Genomic DNA, 18,372 nt, shown 5'->3' on the forward strand with positions numbered 1-18,372 from the left:
AACCGCGATAAAAGTGCATAATGCGCCGATAAATAGGGTCATTCACTTGGGCCGACTGACGCCGGACAATACTTTCAAACAGTTTCTACCAATGGAGAAAAATACGCGTCTCGTCTCGCCTCGAGATCACGTGGAATCTCTTGTATGTTCGCTATGCTTCGCCTCGCTCTCGATTAACAACATCGAAAGGTCCAAATTCTTCTAGCGCAAGTTATAAAATCGTAGACTCCGTGATTTCGTTAAACCGGAGCCAACGTTCGAACGAGAGATTTCTATCGAGTATTCGTGACTAAGATGAACAACGAGGATGCGGATAGTCCCACGATTAGGACGAAAAAAGACCAGATGTCAGACCTGTCAGAATCGACAGGATACGGACGAAAACGTGCGTATCGGCTTAACTGGATGACTTTCAATAAATCGCGCTACATCGTCGACAATTTCGCTGACTGTTTGAATCTGCGACTGTACCGAGATACACTGACCATGGTTCACGCACATCGGAATACGTTGACTTACCACATCGCGTACTTCAACACGCGTACGCGAACACGCACACGAACAAGCGCACGCACACGCACACGCACACCTACATGTGCACGCATGCAACAGAACGAGCAAGAGAGGGAGAGTGAGAGAGAGTGAATGTTGGCGCGGGAGCGCGCGCTCGCGCTCCAGCTAGCAGCCAAGCAAAGCAGCCAGCCACGCACACATTAGAGTCACGGGGCCACAAATGCAAACGCGGCCCACGCACACCGATGCGAGGAGATGCAGATACGTCGTCTCTCGGGGTTCTTGACCCGCGCAACACAGATAATACTATACGCATACGTCATACGGTACGCCGAGAAGATGTTCTCGAGAAAATATCGCGGCGTGCTTCTGCGATGCCACAGTCCGCGAGCTTCGATACGAGGAAACTAAGTAAATATATCCCCGCGGATCCGATTCGGTCTCACCGCCAATAGGAATCCGAACCATTTTTCTTTTTCCTTTCTGCTTCTTCTTTTCTTTTCTTTTTTTCTTTTTCTTTTTCTTTTTCTTTCCTATTTCTTTCGCTCGCGTGAATTACGACACGAGCAGGGAGAACAACAACCGATTTCGTAGTACAGAGTTTCCGTATCGCGCGATCTTACCAGGTAGGACGATCTACGTTGAAGCGAGTAAAAAGAACGCGGTGGAGGAAAAAGTTGAATGACTCGACTGTCCGACGTTACGGATGATTCCTCGTTTCTTGTTTTATTTTGGACGTTGTTTAAACAACGCTCGTCCGTCTCCCCTACCAAATCTCTATAGCGTCTTTCAGTTTTCACGCGTGAACATTCTTTCCAAGGAAAAGGAAAGATCTCGAGCGAGCATTCGGCGATCGTTTCACGAATTACTGTAAGAGCACCATATTTGGTAGGGAAGAAAGCGATTTTGTATCACTGCTGGCTATAAGAAAGGGCAGAGAGAAGTAAACTAACACGAGCCTCCTGTCTTGCCTGATAGTCTCGTGCCTCTGCGGCGGGACTTGGAGGTGCGGGAGGCGCCGGCGGAGGCGGAGGAATGGGCAACATCAGCGAACGCACCCTCGAGGAATGCTGGTCCACCCTGCAACGAGTGAGTTGAATACTCAGCCCGTTCAAAATCCCCTTATTATTTCTCCTCGTCACGCAGCTTCCTGCAATTTCTCACTTTTCTTCTTTTTCTTTTTTCTTTCTTTCTTTCTTTTTCTTTTTTGTTTTCTTTCTCGCCAATTCGTACACAATTCGGCTCCACGTACGTAACTTTTTCTTTCTTCTTTTACCTCTCTTTTCTTCTTCTTTTCTCATTTTCCTCTACGTTCCTCCCGCACGTTTCACGCAACTCTCATACCTATATATATATATATATATAATTATATCGAATCTTTGGTCTCACGATTGCGCGTACACTTCGTTCTCGTTTTCCCAGTTATGAGTTTACGAGCAGATCTCGCTCTCTTCGTCTCTCTTCGTTCTCATTGTTTTTATTTTCTGCACTCGCATTTTCGTTAGTTTGTTTATCGCAGCGCCTAGCATGCTCTACGTGCGTGTATATGCTTCTCTATATGGATTTATTAATTTTCCTTTAATCTTAACGTTAAAAGATCCGTCGCTTGCTAAGAAATCGTCTGGCAGCTGATCGCCTGCTCAACGAACGGCGCGACGCCTCGATCGCCGATAAAATGTTGACCGCCGTGGCGGTTCGAGATCGATCCAGCGATTCTTACGAGAAGATCGCGGACGGTGGATTTTTACGGACAAGATCCGTAGGTAGATGACCGAGCGTCTCGGCCAACGGTACCTCGCAGCTCGCGAGACAATACCGCGTTTAATTGTTCCATACGCGTATTCCACGCACGATGCAACCGATTTAATGGGACACTCCGTCGCGATCGATAGTACGAGTCTCCGCGTATATGGCGTTGTCCTTTTACGAGGCAGAACCGAAATGAAGGGAAAGGAAGCACCGCTAACGAGCCGTGAATCGAGTTCGTCTATCCGTTCGACTCGAAAGAACGAGATGCCCGGAGGTAGGGAGGGAGGGAGGGAGGGAGGGAGGGAGGGAGGGAGGGAGGGAGGGAGAGAGAGAGAGAGTAGGAGAAAGGAGAAAGCCACGAAGAATATAGGGATGGTGAAGGGGATGGCGGGGAAGAGTAAAAAGAGAAGCGGCTCGTGCAAAACTTTTAAATTCTCGTCCCGAGTACGAAAGCAACAATTTGTTTCGCTAAGTAGCTGTGGCGCTCTTTTGTTTTTCCGACTTCTTTTATTCTCGTTAACTGCGGCGGGATGAATGGAGAGGTGGCGGCGAGGTGGTTTGGTAGCGCGGCGATTCCACTCCCTCGTCCATCGCCACCTTGAAAGCGACTCGCGAGCCCGGCCGAGGCGAAACTTTCGGAAAATCGCAAAAACGCCGCACGATGGCGAAGTTTTCACGTTTTGCCGGGATTTAATTAAAACATTCGCTTCCTTTGTGGCGCTCCGTAACGGTGAATCTTCGATGGAGGAGCGTGGCCGCCGGGGCTCGCGACAAAATGTTAAAAGCGACGCGCACACTTAATCGACTCTCGTTGCTTTCCGCCATTTTCCAGAGGCGGAAACGCGCCGATGGATTCTCACGGCTTTTTCACGCTCGTTCCTCGATCCTAGTCGATCGTTCGATTCGCGAAACGATCGGTCGCGTACGAGTGAAGTGGAGCACCGACGCGACACGACGACGATTATTAACCGTGGCCGCGTCAACGAAATAAACGAAACGAACCCATTGCCCGTTACGAATCGTGGGAAAACAAAGGGTGCGGAAGAAGATGGAAAGTCGAAAACATTAATGCGTCGCGACGTTGTACAAACACTCGTCGCCGAGCGATTCTCATGGTTGTCGATCGGGCCGTAGAGAACGTAGCCGACGATAGAGAAAGCGGTTTTTGTTCTTTCACTGGCTCGAAAATTAAAATCCAATTATTTCGACACCTCTGCGCGACCCTTCCGGCGATACAAATGAATTTTTTGCGCCGGCTCTTTCTCTCTAAATCTCTGCTTCACCCCACCTTCAAACCGGTTCGACATCGGAGCGTAACGTAACGCAGCCACGGGCCTACCCTTGACCAGATCCAGCGTCCCGATTTTCAATCGACGACAGCTGCCAGAACCGGAACTGCGCCACGGGCGCAAGAAGAAGATGACGAAAAAAAAAAAAAAAAAAAAATAGGGTGGAAGCTTCAAGAGACTATGAAACGTTCGGATCGATACTCGCAGAATCATCTCTAACGCACGGGACGCGAGCTACGATTAGAGCGCGATTGGGTGACACGCAACAAGGAGACAATTACGCCGCCCATACGCGATGCATTCGAGTCTGCTTAACGTTTCTATCGTTCGAAAAAGTTCCACGAGGATAACCATGTTTCGCGCAGATACTAAAAACAAAAAACAGAAAGAGCCTTTCTCACGTTCGGTTTCACCGTCCCCTTGAGCGTAACTTTTTTTTCTTTTTACCTTCAACCCCGAAGAGGTTCCATCGTATTATTTAAATAACGGTGTTCACGCGCGTGCCATTGTTTCGCTAACCCTTCTACTATTACGAAAAGGCGCGGTGTGGCGAGGGGCGAGGGGCGAGGGTCGAGGGGCGAGGGGGAGGGAAGAGGAGAGGGGGCGAGAAAGCTTTCTGTTCCAAGTCGAAGAAGAAAACTCGGAGGATGAAAGATAGAAGGGCGGGAAGAGGGAAGAACTTCCGTGCCGCGTAGCCGTTATGGCGAAGGCAAAATTACGACATCTCAAGTCCAGGGGCAACCATACCTTCTGCCCGTTCAGTACGTACAAAGTTTCCTGGCTTTTCAGTAATTTTCTATGATTTTCAGATCGCATGATCGCTAACAATAACGCCGGCCCCGTGCCGGCTGTTAAGATCCTTCTAATCGAATTGTTCGATCTTCGGTGAAACTGTGGACGAGAGTCCCAGACCAACGGTAAGAGAAAGAACGGCAAACAGCTAAATTTCGAAGAAACTCAAACCGTAGAAGCCGGTCGGCTTACCAAAGTACAATTCGATACCCCTCCATCTCTCGCACTACCTTTCGTACGATTTCCTCGCGAATCTCGTTCATTCGACGAGTCGAACGATTTCGGCCAAACTGGCAAAAATCGGGCATATATAACGCGAGTGGCGAGTGGCGAGTGGCGAGTCGCGAGGCCACCACGTCCAGCAACGTTGCTTCGCGATGATAGATATCTTGTCAAAAGCGTGGCCGCCCAAAGCGAAGGAGAAAGGTACGCGTTACAAAGTCGTGTGCCGGCCGAACGTTCTGTACGCGTCGCGTACGGCTCGTTCTTCCTCTTCTTTTTTTCTCTCCTTCCTCGTCATTCGCTCGCTCGCGCGGTTCCGCCATGACCTACCCCAAGCGCGGTCGGCGAAAGAAAAAGAACGAGTAAAGGGAAGAAGAGAGGGAGAAGGGGCGAGAGCGGGCGAACCGAGAGAAAAAGAGTGAAAGAGAGGGAGAGAGGGAGAGGGAGAGAGAGCGAGTGAGAGGAAGAGGGAGAGGGAGAGGGAGAGAGCGAGAGTGGGAGGGAGGGAGAACCGGAGAACGAGAGAAGAGGAAAGAAGTCGCGCGCCCACACACGGCTGGCAAAGTTGCAACGTGGATGACCAGGAGAAGAGTTGGCCGCGGTAACGAACGAGCGAGATGGAACAGTACGGGAGCAGAGGGGCAAATGGGAGGGGGCGAGGTGCAATGGAATAGAGTTTATTCTTTGTGTCGCGCGTATGGCTACGCGCTTTTTTTTTATCGTTCGTTGACTCCGCTCCGTTCTGCAGTCGCGTTCACCACATCGCTCGCCACGATAAGATTACGCTCACAGGGGCGGTCATGCGCGATATTCGCGCGCTCCGAAAGATCCGCACGCTTTTCCTCCAGAGGATTTTCATTTCCAGCTCGATCGCGCTCCCAAATTCCATCTCTCTCCGGATCGGTATCTCGCGCTGTCCGAACTTGCTGCAAGCTGTCGGTTTCTCGTTAATCCAACGCCATAACCTTGTAACGCGACTCGCTCGTCGCCTACTATTTCGATCTGACGCGATAGACGCGATAGGATCGATCGATCGATCGTAGTCTGTGCCATCTTCGTAGAGCAACCAAAGTCCGTTCGTGATGTACCAGATATTTTCTGAAATTCACTCTGTCCGTCCTCCTGTTGTACGTTCAGCTTCCATAACCGAGCGTTTCTTAACCAACAGAGTCACCCTGTAGAATAGAACCCAACTTATTAAACAACCGTTATCCTACGTGCCACTGGTAATTATTGCAAACTCGAAACGTGACGCGTACGCAACAGCCATTAATTCGTGCGCTGGCTGGTTCTACTCGAATGCAAAACACCGGGCACCGTAATAGCCGACGCAAGAAGGCAGGATCTAAGGAGGGCAGGGCGGGGAAAGAAATTTCATCGAAGAGCATCGGCGAAAGAACAGCGGGGAAAATGGAGAGGAAAATGCAAAACGGCGAAAACCAAGAGAGACGTAGGTCTGCGCGGAGTTGAGAAATCTCGGCGGCCGGTCACGAGAGAGACCGCGCGCGCGTATCCCAGAACCTTTCCTCTCCTCTGGTTGGAGCTGCCGCGGCAAAAGATCGTTGCCCTTCTAAATATAAGTTTGCAAAATCGAACAGCAAAACTGCGGAGTTTTGCCGTGGTCTGTGCGGCTCTGTGTGTATATTGCCGGTAGATCAGACCCCTTCTTCTTCTTCTTCTTCTTCTTCTTCTTCCTCTTCTTCTTCTTCTTCTTCTACTTCTTCTTCTTCCTCCTCCTCCTCCTCCTTTTCTTTCTCTTCTTCGTCCTCTTCCTCTTCTTCTTCTTCTTCTTCTTCTTCTTCTTCTTCATCGTCTTCATCGTCTTCATCGTCTTCATCGTCCTTCTCTTCTTCTTCGCCTTCTTCGTCTCCTCCTTCTCCTCCTCCACCTTCCTCTTCTTCTGCCGAGCTGCCCGTTGCACTCGCGCTCGCGCTCCTCTTTCCAGCGCGTCGCTTGGTCCTCCTCCGCCGCAGCGTATCCTCCATCGGCACTCTCCTACTCCCTCGAATCTTTGCCCATATCTACCACCTTCTTCGGATCCCCTCTTCGACTCCCTCCGACACCGATCCCCACTGCAGCTTCGTGACCTCGAAGGCCTGCGAATCCGCTCTTTCGTTCGCGTCGACTTTCGGACAAAATTCGCCTGGCTCCCCTGAACGTAGTCGTAGGTCAGGATCCAGTCGCGTCACGGCTGTTTCGCGCCAAGCGGCCAACCGCTGTGGATCCATCCGGAACCCCTTTTCCGGCCAGACGTGGATTCGCCTGTTCGCAGTTTTGGCCCTCGCCGCCACCGCAAAAATATGACAACCGTTTCAAACGCTTCAACGAGATTAGCTGCGACTTGAATCGATACTCCGTTAATTCGATTCGCCGTTAATTATGAAGCAGGCGGAGCGCTTATTGCACGACTCTTCTTGCTTTGATTTTTCGCCACTCCTATCAAGTATTCAGTCCTGAAAATTTCATATTTCGGGATACGACTGCAGTTTCTCCGATATCACAAATTGTTCGAGTCCGTAGGGCGGCGTTTTCTCGTCCTCGTGTACGAGCAAAGTAGTACAGGCAAAGTTTCGCGAAAAATTGAAACGAGAATGGGAATTTCTGCTAGCGACGCTTCTAAATGGCAGGTCGAACGCGAATTACGAGGCTCGTCAATTTCCAAAGCAGCGAGGAAAAGTAGTTTGTCCGTGAGGAATTAAACGAAGAGACGAAACGAGATTAAAGCCGTGCGAAAGATCTCGAGTAGGAAGCGAGAGAAACGAAGCTGGCAGAGACGACCGAGACCGACGAGCGAAACGGCAGAGATAAAAAAAAATCCGACCGCGTGGAAAAAATAACCGAGCCGGAATCTGGGTCAGCGGGGCTGTGCAATCACAATGTGCCAATGTCAGCCGCATAGATCGCAAGGCCAGCAAAATCGTGAGCAGTGAAAAAGTCTGCTCGATCGTGCGTCGATCTTTGCGCGCCGATCGAAAAAATTCTACCGTATCCGACGATTGTCAAGAGAAGGAGAGAGCTGAGAGGGCGGACACTCGATTCGCAAATTCACCGTCTAATCGTTCGATGCGAAAGAGTCTCGACCAGAAAATCCGCGACCCATGAGGAATTTCGAGCGCCCGTGTTTTTTTTTTTTTTTTTTTTCCCCCGCCGAGTACGTTCATATATCCTATAAGGCGGATGAAAGAGCAAAGAGCGTTCACGGTGTGCACGTTGCAGCGGCGAGCGGTCGGCGTCATCGTCATCGTCATCTCGTGCATGCGTGGGTGAATAGCCTGGCCGGTCTCGAGCAATACAGACGAGACAGAGAGATTGGAAGAGAGAAGGCGAGCAAGCCGAGAGATCAGAATGAGAAGTTCTTGTAAAAGAAAGACGGCGAGTATCGCGCGGTAAAGAGGGGCAAAGAGGGGCAAAGGGGGCAAAGGGGGGCAAAGGGGGCCCGCGAGAACGAAAGACGCTCGACGCGCGGCGTACCAACTCTACAGAATCGCCAAGCTTCTTTGCTGCGTTCGTTCGTTCTTCGATTTTATTCCTTCCAAAGATGGACCGAATTTTGGTGTCACGTTCCAACACGTTGCCTCTGAAAGCCAAGAAAACAACTTTGTCACGAACCATCGAGTATCGTCCGTCTTATTCAACGCGTCGCTTTATCTCGAAACGCCGTCCAACGGCGTTGGACGTCTACTATCGTCCAACGTCGCCGTCCAACTCGACCAAGCTCGCATCCAACGACTTCGTAGACAGTTTAGCATCCAGAAGATCATCCCTGTTAGGTGCCGTGTAGATAAAACGTGTACGATCCGAGTTAGCGGGATGGCAAAGACGCAACCCCACTCCGAACTCTCGTGGATCCGCTCTGGTAGCTTCTCGAGGCAAGTATTCTACCTTCGGACCTTCGCGCCAGTGCCCCCCACCGGACGCTATCCAGCCAATCGGCCGCGAGGACGCCGGCGTGAAGCCTACGCGGCGGCGGGCAGGCCGATTCTCGCCGGCGCCCCAGCATTTTATACGGAAAAGACTCTTTAACGAAGCACAAGGTGCGCACGCACGACCAACTTCACGCGACACCACGCGCGCACCGCGTCACACGCACACGGGGAGGCGAGAGTGCGACGAAGACGAAGACGACGACGACGACGACGACGACGACGACGACGACGACGACGACCACGACGACGACGACGACGACGACGACCACGACGACGACGACGACGACGACGACGACGACGACGACTACGACGACGACCACGACCACGACCACGACCACGACGACCACGACCACGACAACCACGACTTAGACGACCACGACTTAGACGACCACGACAACGACGACCACGACCCACGACCACGACCACGACTTAGACGAAGACAACAACCGGTGACAAGGTTTTCCATATCCTCTTCTTCCGTCTTCCATCGTCCTTCTCCTTTCGACGTCGCATTTTTTTATCGTCGGCGAGTCAAGCAAGAACAAAGAACAACAACACCGAGAGAAATAGAGAGAGAGAGAGAGAGAGAAAAAGAGAGAGAGAGACAGACAGACAGAGGGAGAGAAAGAGAGAAAGAATAAGCGACAGAGAGAGGAAGAGAGAGAAGGAGAGGAAGAGAGAGAGAGAGAAAGAGAGAGAGAGGGAGGAGAGAGATCCGGAAAACGTGGAGATTCGAACTCGCTGGAAACTCGCCGGGACCGTAGGGGCCAAGAGTACCACGACAAAGGGAGAGATGACGATCTGTTGGATCTGAATCGTCGTCCGATGCACGGCGAGGTGGTCACCGAGGAGGAAGGAGGACCGTCAAAGTACCGAGACCCGAGGAAAAACCACGCAAGATGAGTGACAACGTGCGCGGCATTGACAGCTGACAGCGCGCGAGGAATTCTCTTCGTCTCTCGTGTGCCGCTCTCTCGGTGTATACGCGGCTCCTTTTCTCGTCCTGCGTCTCCTCTTCGTCTTCGATTCCAGTGTCCCCGCGAGTGTTCCCTTCTTGCTCCATTCGCACAGGCTCGCTCCCTTCGTTCCGCATCTTCTTCGTCATTCTCCTCCGCCCGTACTTCGCCGCCCCCACCAGTAAGCAACCGCGCCGCGAAGTGCCGAACGATGAACTCGGGCAACAGTGTGCCATATTTTGTGATCTTTTTACCTAGCTCCTACCACCGCGTTTTAACTGTGATCCACCTACTCTAGAGAACCGTGCACGAGAGGTAAGGAGACATACTCTACTTGTAACCGCCGCGCCGACTACGTAGCCTAACCGGGACCGATGGATGGCGGGCGCGATGATCTGTTACGCGTCGGCCAACGCGCAGTCCGTCTATCCGTCATAACCACTCGTCGTTCGACTTTACACTCGCATGCTGAAAACTCGAACAAATCGACTCGAACAAAGCAAAGAAGAAATTCGAACCGTGCGGCAAACCTCGCAAACACGGTCTCGCCTGCCATCCGCATGCGTCTCTGCTCAGTCGAGAGCCAACAACCGCCAGATTCCGCCAGATTCCGCCAGATTCCGCCGGAACCGTCCTTCCGCGGAACCGCGTACGCCGGTTACGCATTCCAGAACGAGGACGACGCGCTCCTTCGAGCGCGAAACACCGCCAACTGGATCGACTCGAAGTCAACGTATCTCGCGGGAGAAAGATCCTTTCGTCGTCTCCCCCAACGGGAGAAACGCGTGCACTTCTCGCGGCGCGTTCCACGCTGCCGCTCTCTCGAAATCCAACGCAGCTCCCTTCTCGTTTCACCGATACAAACAAGGTATTCGTCGATCCAGTCGGAGATTCGATGACAGTCCGCCTTTTCGCGCTAGGCTCCGCGTCTCAGCTCCAGCTTCGTCCATTTTCTCTCGAACGCTATACACCGCTATCGCTAAACCCATTTCACCGACTCTACGCGGATAAGCGCGTAGATTTAGTTCGCTTGTTTCTACTTGAATCGGTAGAAGAAGAATCGATCGTTTCCCGAAACTCGATAGCATCTCCTGGTCGGGACGTGCCGGGACGTTGTTGCGAGACCAGCCGCGACCTACTCCGATCGAGCAACCGATCGACCTCCTGCAGATCGCTCGACACTTGCCAGTCGCCGCGAGAAACGTGTGCCCTGAACAGATTCGCGTACCTCTCTCCGGTGGACGTAGCTCGCCGGGGCATTTTTCATCGGGCTCGCGAGCCACGATCGCGAAGAAAGCGATTCTAAGATGGAGAAACACGGCATTTGCATGCGCCGGAGAGAAAACAGGCTGCCGCGCTGCTAGCAAGAGAGCAGATAAACGGAGAGAGATAACGAGTGTATGCGGATCGCGGCGAATCGTTGGAAGAAAATTCCTTTCGCCGGCAAAAAAAAGTCGACCCTTTGGTGACGCGAGCCGTGGGAAATTTCGTTAGCGAAACGCTAGGGGACCGCCGTTTCGAGTCGCGCCCCGTGCAACAGCCCCCTCCCCCCGCCTGGGTCTCCTCCTTCGTCGACCATCGGATCCTCTCTTCTCTTCGTCACGCGCTAACAAATTTCTCGTATGAAAAATCGATTCTACCGACCAACACCTTTTCCCCGACCGAGTTCGCGTCATTTTTTTTTCTCTCTCTCTCTCTTTTCTCTCCTCTTTCCATTTTTTCTTCCTTTTCGAGTTCAACGACTCAGTGACCACGAGGTGGGACACGGGTTTGAGAAATGTCAAGAAATGCAAGCACCGTCGCGGAGCGGGTCGCAGAGTAAGGGGGAGGCAGAGGAGAGACGAATGAAAAGGGAAAGAGACGGAAAGCTGCAGAGGCTCGGATAGATAGAAAAGGAGGAAAAGGAGAAAGAGAAAGAACCGAGGAGAGCCACCAGACGTGGCAACGGCGCAAATGCAGAATGCACGCTGACATAAAACATACATATATGCAGGATGCAACGAGCAGCATCCAGCCTTCTCTTCTAGGAGTACTGTAAACGGTGTTCGACGTACCGTCAGTCGACGCAACTTTATTCCGAAACGCTGCAAACTCCCTTCGACCGGTCTGCCTTCCTCTCGATACGTTTCGCCGCAATCCGCGTATATCGCTGTAATCGACGTATATTCCGACGTGTATACAGGATGGCAACGTAACGCCTGGCCCGCCACCATTTCGCTGATGCATTCGCAACATCGGAGACGAATGCCGTTTACGGTTAATCGTGGCTCCGGTCGCGAGCTATCGTTCCTCTTTCTTTCTCTCTTCGAGATATCCGCCTTCTTCACCGACTGTTCCACGATCGCCCAAACATTTTTAGGCATCCGACAATTAACCAGAAATTGGCCGTTTCGCGAGACGCGTTCATATGTCATCGATCGAATCATTTCCTACGGAGTCGTAACGCGTAATACGCGGTGGCGCGGTTTTTCTGTCTCGAGTTTATTTACACGCGGCTATAACCACGTGTTACGGAATATACACCCCGTATACTGCGTAGCGCGAGAAACGAGGTCGTTGACACGCGAGTTTGCAGATTTTTCAACCGCTCGAAACATCCTACTCTACTTCGAGCGGCTCGATATTTTCGGCTTCGAACCCCTTTCTTTTATCCGCGGCCGTGACTGGCCTGAACGAGGGACGAAGAAAGGCGAGAGAGGGAACGAACGCATCGTGGCTGGTGAACCTGACCTCCGACAATACGCCGGCGTCGGCGGCATTCCGTCCAAGCCTCCGCGCGACTCAGCCTCTCTTTCTCTCCCGAGCCATCGCGTGTTCGTTATTAAAATAAATTAAACATCGCCAGAAAGATAGATAGAGAGATAGATAGATAGATAGAGAGAGAGAGAGAGAGAGAGAGAGAGAGAGAGAGAGAGAGAGAGAGAGAGAGAGAGAGAAAGATACTTTCGATACTCGCTTCGTTTTAAACGAGCCCATTTGGTGAACGCGGTACACGGACACGCGTTCGACGAAGAAAAGATGAAGAAGAAGAAGAAGAAGAAGAAGAAGAAGAAGAAGAAGAAGAAGAAAACAGAGGAAAAGGAAAGAGAGACGAAATTTCACGAAAAATCGTGCCGGCCACGAAAACCGAAGGACATCTACTTCTTTATCCTTCGGTCGTGATTTGTACGCTGTTACGAGAATGCTTCAGGGTCGTCCCCAGTGTCGAGGATTCAGCAATCGGTCGGACACTCGGTCAAGGTTGCGCGATTATCGGCACGTTAATACCTTGCTGATCCACTGTGCAAACGTTCCAGCGATACCGAGAGCGTGCGCTTTTTATTGTTGACGGCTGAAACGTTCTCGTTTGCTCGCGTATCGCTCGCCGACGAATCGCGCGAAAACCTTTGCCAACTACTACAGACACGCGTAATAAACGCCGTATCGTATAGGATATACCGGGTACGGCGGAGAGTGCTGTTCCGAGCATATCCGCGTACTTTATATTTTATTCGCAGGAAATATTCTGCCGGTGCGTAGAGTTAAAAACACGAACACAGGCTCTGTTCGTTCGACACGCGATACCGGACGATGGGAAGCGAAAAGGCAGCGAAACGGGCGAAAGAAATTATACTCCACTGACTCCGCCGGTAGAACTGACCACGGACAAACCCGTTCATATTGTCTTACCTTGCCGCAGCCGCGGCCGCGACCGCGACCGGCTACGTCGTGTCTGCGCGTCGCGTCGCGTCGGCGTGCCGGTTGTTAGCATACGTACGATATGATAAAAAAAGTACTGTGACGCGGGCACAAGGTTACTGCCACAAGGCAGTGATACGCACCACCCCACCAAAAGGCTGACAGCCGTTTCTCGCGATTCTTCTTCTATTTACGGGAAAGAAGAAATTTGTACGAGCGAAAAGTACAGCAAAGCGTAAGAACGACTAAACGAAACGAAACGAGACGATACATCGATTTAAGGAAGCAACGGAGGAAAATATCGCTCGTATTTCCGACACGAACAAGAATTTCAGAATGTTGACGAAAGGTGGAAAACGGTGCGCAAACCGCAATAAATAGCCCGATCGAAAGCCGAACAATCGCCACACGAATGCGTCGTCCGATCGTCGTGAAAGTTTAAAATGTGAAATACGACGAAGAACAGTTGCAGCACGAAACAAGGTAAATCGCATGCAAATCTCCGTGCTTCGACTCAATTAATATCGCAGGCGCACTTACGGCAGCTTGTTCGGATCCGTAGTCCCCGAGATTGTGGTTCTGCAACAGGCTGTCGGAGTAGCGCGACCTAAAGAACGCAAAAAGAAGGGAACAGAGCAACGGGATGAAAGAAGAGAGGGGAGAGAGACAGAGAGGCAGCGCGTAATCCGACACGTTCTTACATGGATGCAGCTGGATCTTAAATTCAATACACGCGTGCTTTTTCCCGCGACGCGATGCGACGCGATGCGACGCGATGCGACGCGACGCGACGCGACGAGCGCCCCGTCCTTCCAGACTCTTTCTCGATCGATAATTAATCGGCGACGTAACGCTGATCGATCGCCAATCATCCGGCCCGATTAAGATAACTGCTCGGCCTAGAGAACGGCCGATCCGTGGAGTCAATGGAAACCGTTAGCCGAGAGAGGATCTTGCCCGGTCGGAGTCGTATGCAAAACTAGATGACGCGATGCGAGCGTGCAATAGCGTGCATCCTCGCTGCACGCCACCGAGATCGTCCTCGCTTGTAATTCACAGGAATGCGGAAACGTTGACCGACAAGCCATACGTCTGCGATGTCCACTCTCTGTAGTGTTAACGTTTTCAAAGGGAAGCAGCTACAACGAGATACGGAAGAAACGCGACCATCGAGTCGGATGCATCGAATCGACGATTGTAAACGGATTGTAAAAGAGGCGACGCGACGCGACGCGACGCGCGGGTAATCGCCGTCCAATCAACGTGTCGATTGCCGTCTTCTCGCTGTTCTAATAAGCGCGTAAAATGTTAATCGCTGGATAACGAAACCGAGGATCGAGTTCTAACGGTGAAAATTCGGTATTCGCAGCGATCGCGAAACGGCAAAGTTTGAAACTCGAGCCCGAAAGAGCGATCGATCGTTACACGTGCAGTATGTTCTCCATGGATGTTTCTAACGCGCGTACGTTCCGCCGCCGACGTCGCGTTAATTGAATATCACGGAACGGAATGATTAACGACGCATTCGGTAGATGCGAGAAAATTCTGACAAAAAGGTTCGTCGCAACCGATATCCATCCGTCCGATTACGTATTATTTCCTTCTGTTTTCGGCGGACGTCGGCAACGCGTTACTTTCGCGCTTTATAGCCGTTCCGACAACGTTCGTACAATGTTTCTGATAAAGCAAAGTCTCTCTCCCTACCTCCCACCCACCCCCCCCTCTCTCTCTCTCTCTCTCTACTAGAATCGGGTACGACAGAAACTGCCATGTAGAAATTTACATATCTTAGACGTTGCCCACGAGGAAAAGACACTTGTTGGAGAGATACTCTTGGTAGTTTCCAAGATTATCGAACGGCTTGCGGTTTTCTTGTCGGGCAGAAAGAACGCCGCGCCGACTCGTTTAATACCGTGTTCGATGCGTGTCTCCGAAAAACAAGAGGCCATAAATAAGGCGGCAGAATTTCCACGTGGATTTGCTAATAAACATACCACCCATCGAGATGCCCGGTATATTTGTATGCAAATCGATTGTAATGCGAGGAAAGGAAGGGGGCGGGGGCGGCGGTGGGCGCAGGGGCGAGGGCAAGAGCGGGCAGAAGAGTGGCACCGAGTGTAAATGCACGCTGCCGACGTTCCTTGTACGCAACACGTACGTATATACATATTTATACGCGTGCAGAGTGTAAAGCACGAACGCGTGCACGTTAAATACGCAGGCGCGCGCGAGAGTACATGCGTGCACGCACCATGACTCAGAAACGAGTCCACGCGACAATGGAAGTAGTAGTGGATGATGATGGCGATGACGACGACGATGGTGATGACGATGAAGAAGGAGAAGACGACGAGGAATAGGAACGAGAATAACGAGACGAAGACGAAGACGAAACACAGCTGGCAGAAAGAAAGCGAAATGGCAACCAATACTTTGCGTTCTTGCGTTTTACGCGCTCCACGGTTGTATCAATTCGGCTGGTTCTACCGACGTGACGCCAAACGGTCTGGCGCAGCGACGCTTGCCCGTCACCGCGAATCTCTGAAACTTTTACTCCGTCGTTTAGCGGAGCAGGGGCAAGGGTATAAGGGTACAACACACGCTTAACGTATACGCTTGAGTCGGTGGGAAATTCGGTGGGATGTTCGGTGGGATGTTCGGTGGGATGTTCGGTGGGAAATTCGATGGGAAATTCGATGGATGACGGTAAAGCCACGCGGCAGGATTCACCGTCTCGGTTAATCGGAAAAAGCAAACGTTCTCCATGAGAGCCGCAATCTGTCGATTGAAAAAATTGGGACGTGATTTTTTCAAGATAGTAAAGGCCAGGCCGGCGAACTATGATAAACAAATGAGACTTGGCAACGCGGCTCGCAACCACTGCAGCAGCCAAGGCCTGTCAGACTTTTCTCTCTCTTTGGTCCTCGGTTTTTCTCTTCTTCCGTCTTGTTCTCGCGAGCTAAACTCCGTCTTCGTCGTTATCCAACCATCTTTCTCCCGTTCTACGGTGTCTTTCTCTGCCGATGCCAGGATTTCCCTCTCCGCGCACCACCCGTTCTCGCCTTCTTGTTCGTTGCCTCTCCCTCCCAGCCGGTTCGCTGCCACGAGAAAGAGGAGGCTACGCCACTGTGGTGGGGAAAAGGTGGAGGAGGAGAAAGAGGAAGAGGCACACAGAGACTCTTATTTGCTTCTTTCGTTATTCCTCTTATTTTGCTTGCCCGCCTTCGGCAACGGCACCTTCTTCTTTCGTTGCTCCGCTTCTTCTGCAGCGAGCGCAGCGCTCGCCCAGAGTACCGTGCAACTAGGCTCGGCGATTCTCTTCAGCCCTTCGCGGGCGCGCAGTCCCACAGCGACGCGACGCGAATCGACGCAAATCGACGCAAATCGACGCAAATCGACGCAAACCGACGCCACGCCACGCCACGCCACGCCACATCGCGCCGCGGCACGCCGCATCGCCGCTGGTTTATTTTTATTGCCATATTCCTTCCCCCTCGGCCTGCAGCCTCCTGCCTCTACCCGTCTATCCGCTCTCTCCCCCTCTGGCCGCGCTTCTTCCTTTTTTTCCGCCTCCTCTTTCATTTTTCTTCGCCTCCCTCCCGCCTCCTGCTGGAGTTGTCTGTGGTCAGTACTTTCAAAGGCGGGATGGCGACGACGAGAAAACGCTGTCGCGCCTCGGCCTTCGCCAGATATTCCTTTTTTCTGCCATGCCTCCTTCTTTTCTTGCCCTCTTCTTTTCTCGCCTTCTTTTTTCGCCGCTTTATTTATTCACCGGATAATGCCGCTCGCGCGCGAGGTCGGCTAAATACGAAAATAATCGAGGCAGGTGTCTCGCGGACGCTCGTTCGCGCTCGTTCGCGCTCGTTCGCTCGCACGCGGTTCCATCGTAAAAATGCAAACAAGGATAAACAACCGAGAGGCAACCGTTGTCACGTTGGGAAAGAATGGCCGCGACCGAACGGTTCGCGGATAGGGCCCGCCTTCCGTTCTTTCGGCCGAATCGCGGCCGAATCGCAGCCGAATTGCAGCCGAATTTAGGAGATCGCACGAACCGTCGTGCAACGAGTTCCCCGATTAATCCGAATCGATATATCGATAAAAAGTGGCAAAGACGCGGAACCGGTGGAATAATCGCGAGAGATAAGAGACAAAGGGAAGCGAAAGTTGGCGTTATATTTGCCCTTTGATACCTCGGTCAACGCTGCCGGCGGACTTTGAATACAGAGCGCGCACACGTATATCTCGATCGTCCTGCGTTGCTCGATGGTGTATCGGCCGATACACTTTCTCCGTAGCCTTTAGCAATTTAGCGATGCAACGCCGACACGGGACCGCGCACGATTCGCGATCGCCGCCGCGCTTCTTTGCATTTTCTACGTGCCTGGCCCGGCACGGCGCGGCGCGTCGTCGCAAAAATGTCTCTCGCGCGGAGACCGTGTGCGCCGATCAAATGTAGCGGCGCGCGATGTTATTTTCGAAGCCGGTGCTGCGTTTCGTGCTTCTCCCTTTGCCCCGTGAAACTCGAACCCGTCCGGCGGAAAAGAGGTCTCGGAGGCGCGCCACGGTTAATCCGATTGGAAAGTTTTCGCGGGGACGCGCGCGGAATCTATCGAGCACCGATGACAATCGGCCACTATTTTTCCCTGGAATTCAGAGACGACGAGACGGCGAGGAGAGTCGAGAAACAGATAAAGGCGAGGAAATCGTCCGGTTCGATCTTCCGCTCCCGTTCCAGTCTCACCAACGATATGCGTGCGCCTGTGCGTGAATGTCTTATCATGACGTCATTGATAAAGCGGCCATGATGGATAGACAAAGTCTGCTCGCAAAGAGACCCCGCCCTATTTTTTCCTCCCTGCCTCCCTATAGCCGGACACACTTTTAGCGCGCGCTTAACTATGGCACTAACGTTAGCCGCGCTCCACGCCCAAAATAATTTGTACGAGCCACGAGGGAAAGATGGCGAACGATCGCAACGAGCGGACCGGAGAATCGCCGGGGATCGAATCGCTGCGCCAAACTTTTTCCATCTTATTGACAGCTTATTTTCGTACGCTTTCCGTGTCAGCCGCGTGTCACCGATTGCGTAAGCGAATCGGTCAGCGAACGCGATCGCGCCGCAGGGCCAAGCGCGAGGGACGGAAAGGAGGAAGCGATTCGTCGAATAAAGCGACGATATTTCATCGTTCCTCGCCAACCTTTTTCCTCCGTCTCGACTAAATTACGAGAACAAACCGTTGGAATCGT

At 52.1% G+C, this 18,372-nt stretch overlaps 1 protein-coding gene across 16 annotated transcripts in view; it reads left to right on the forward strand.

Moving 5' to 3' along the window:
* Nucleotides 1–18,372, forward strand: part of LOC126923173 (zinc finger protein 853) — an 81,920-nt gene that overhangs the window by 3,816 nt on the left and 59,732 nt on the right. For 14 of the 16 annotated variants that reach the window (XM_050736372.1, XM_050736362.1, XM_050736368.1 and 11 more), the window contains exon 2: nt 1,492–1,602. The exons of the other annotated variants lie outside the window; for them this stretch is intronic. In XM_050736372.1, the coding sequence (XP_050592329.1) occupies nt 1,492–1,602 (111 nt within the window). The remainder of the gene's footprint in view (nt 1–1,491; nt 1,603–18,372) is intronic. 16 annotated transcript variants of the gene reach the window in all.

Source organism: Bombus affinis, chromosome 13, assembly GCF_024516045.1.
Source record: "Bombus affinis isolate iyBomAffi1 chromosome 13, iyBomAffi1.2, whole genome shotgun sequence".
NCBI classification, from domain to species: domain Eukaryota; kingdom Metazoa; phylum Arthropoda; class Insecta; order Hymenoptera; family Apidae; genus Bombus; species Bombus affinis.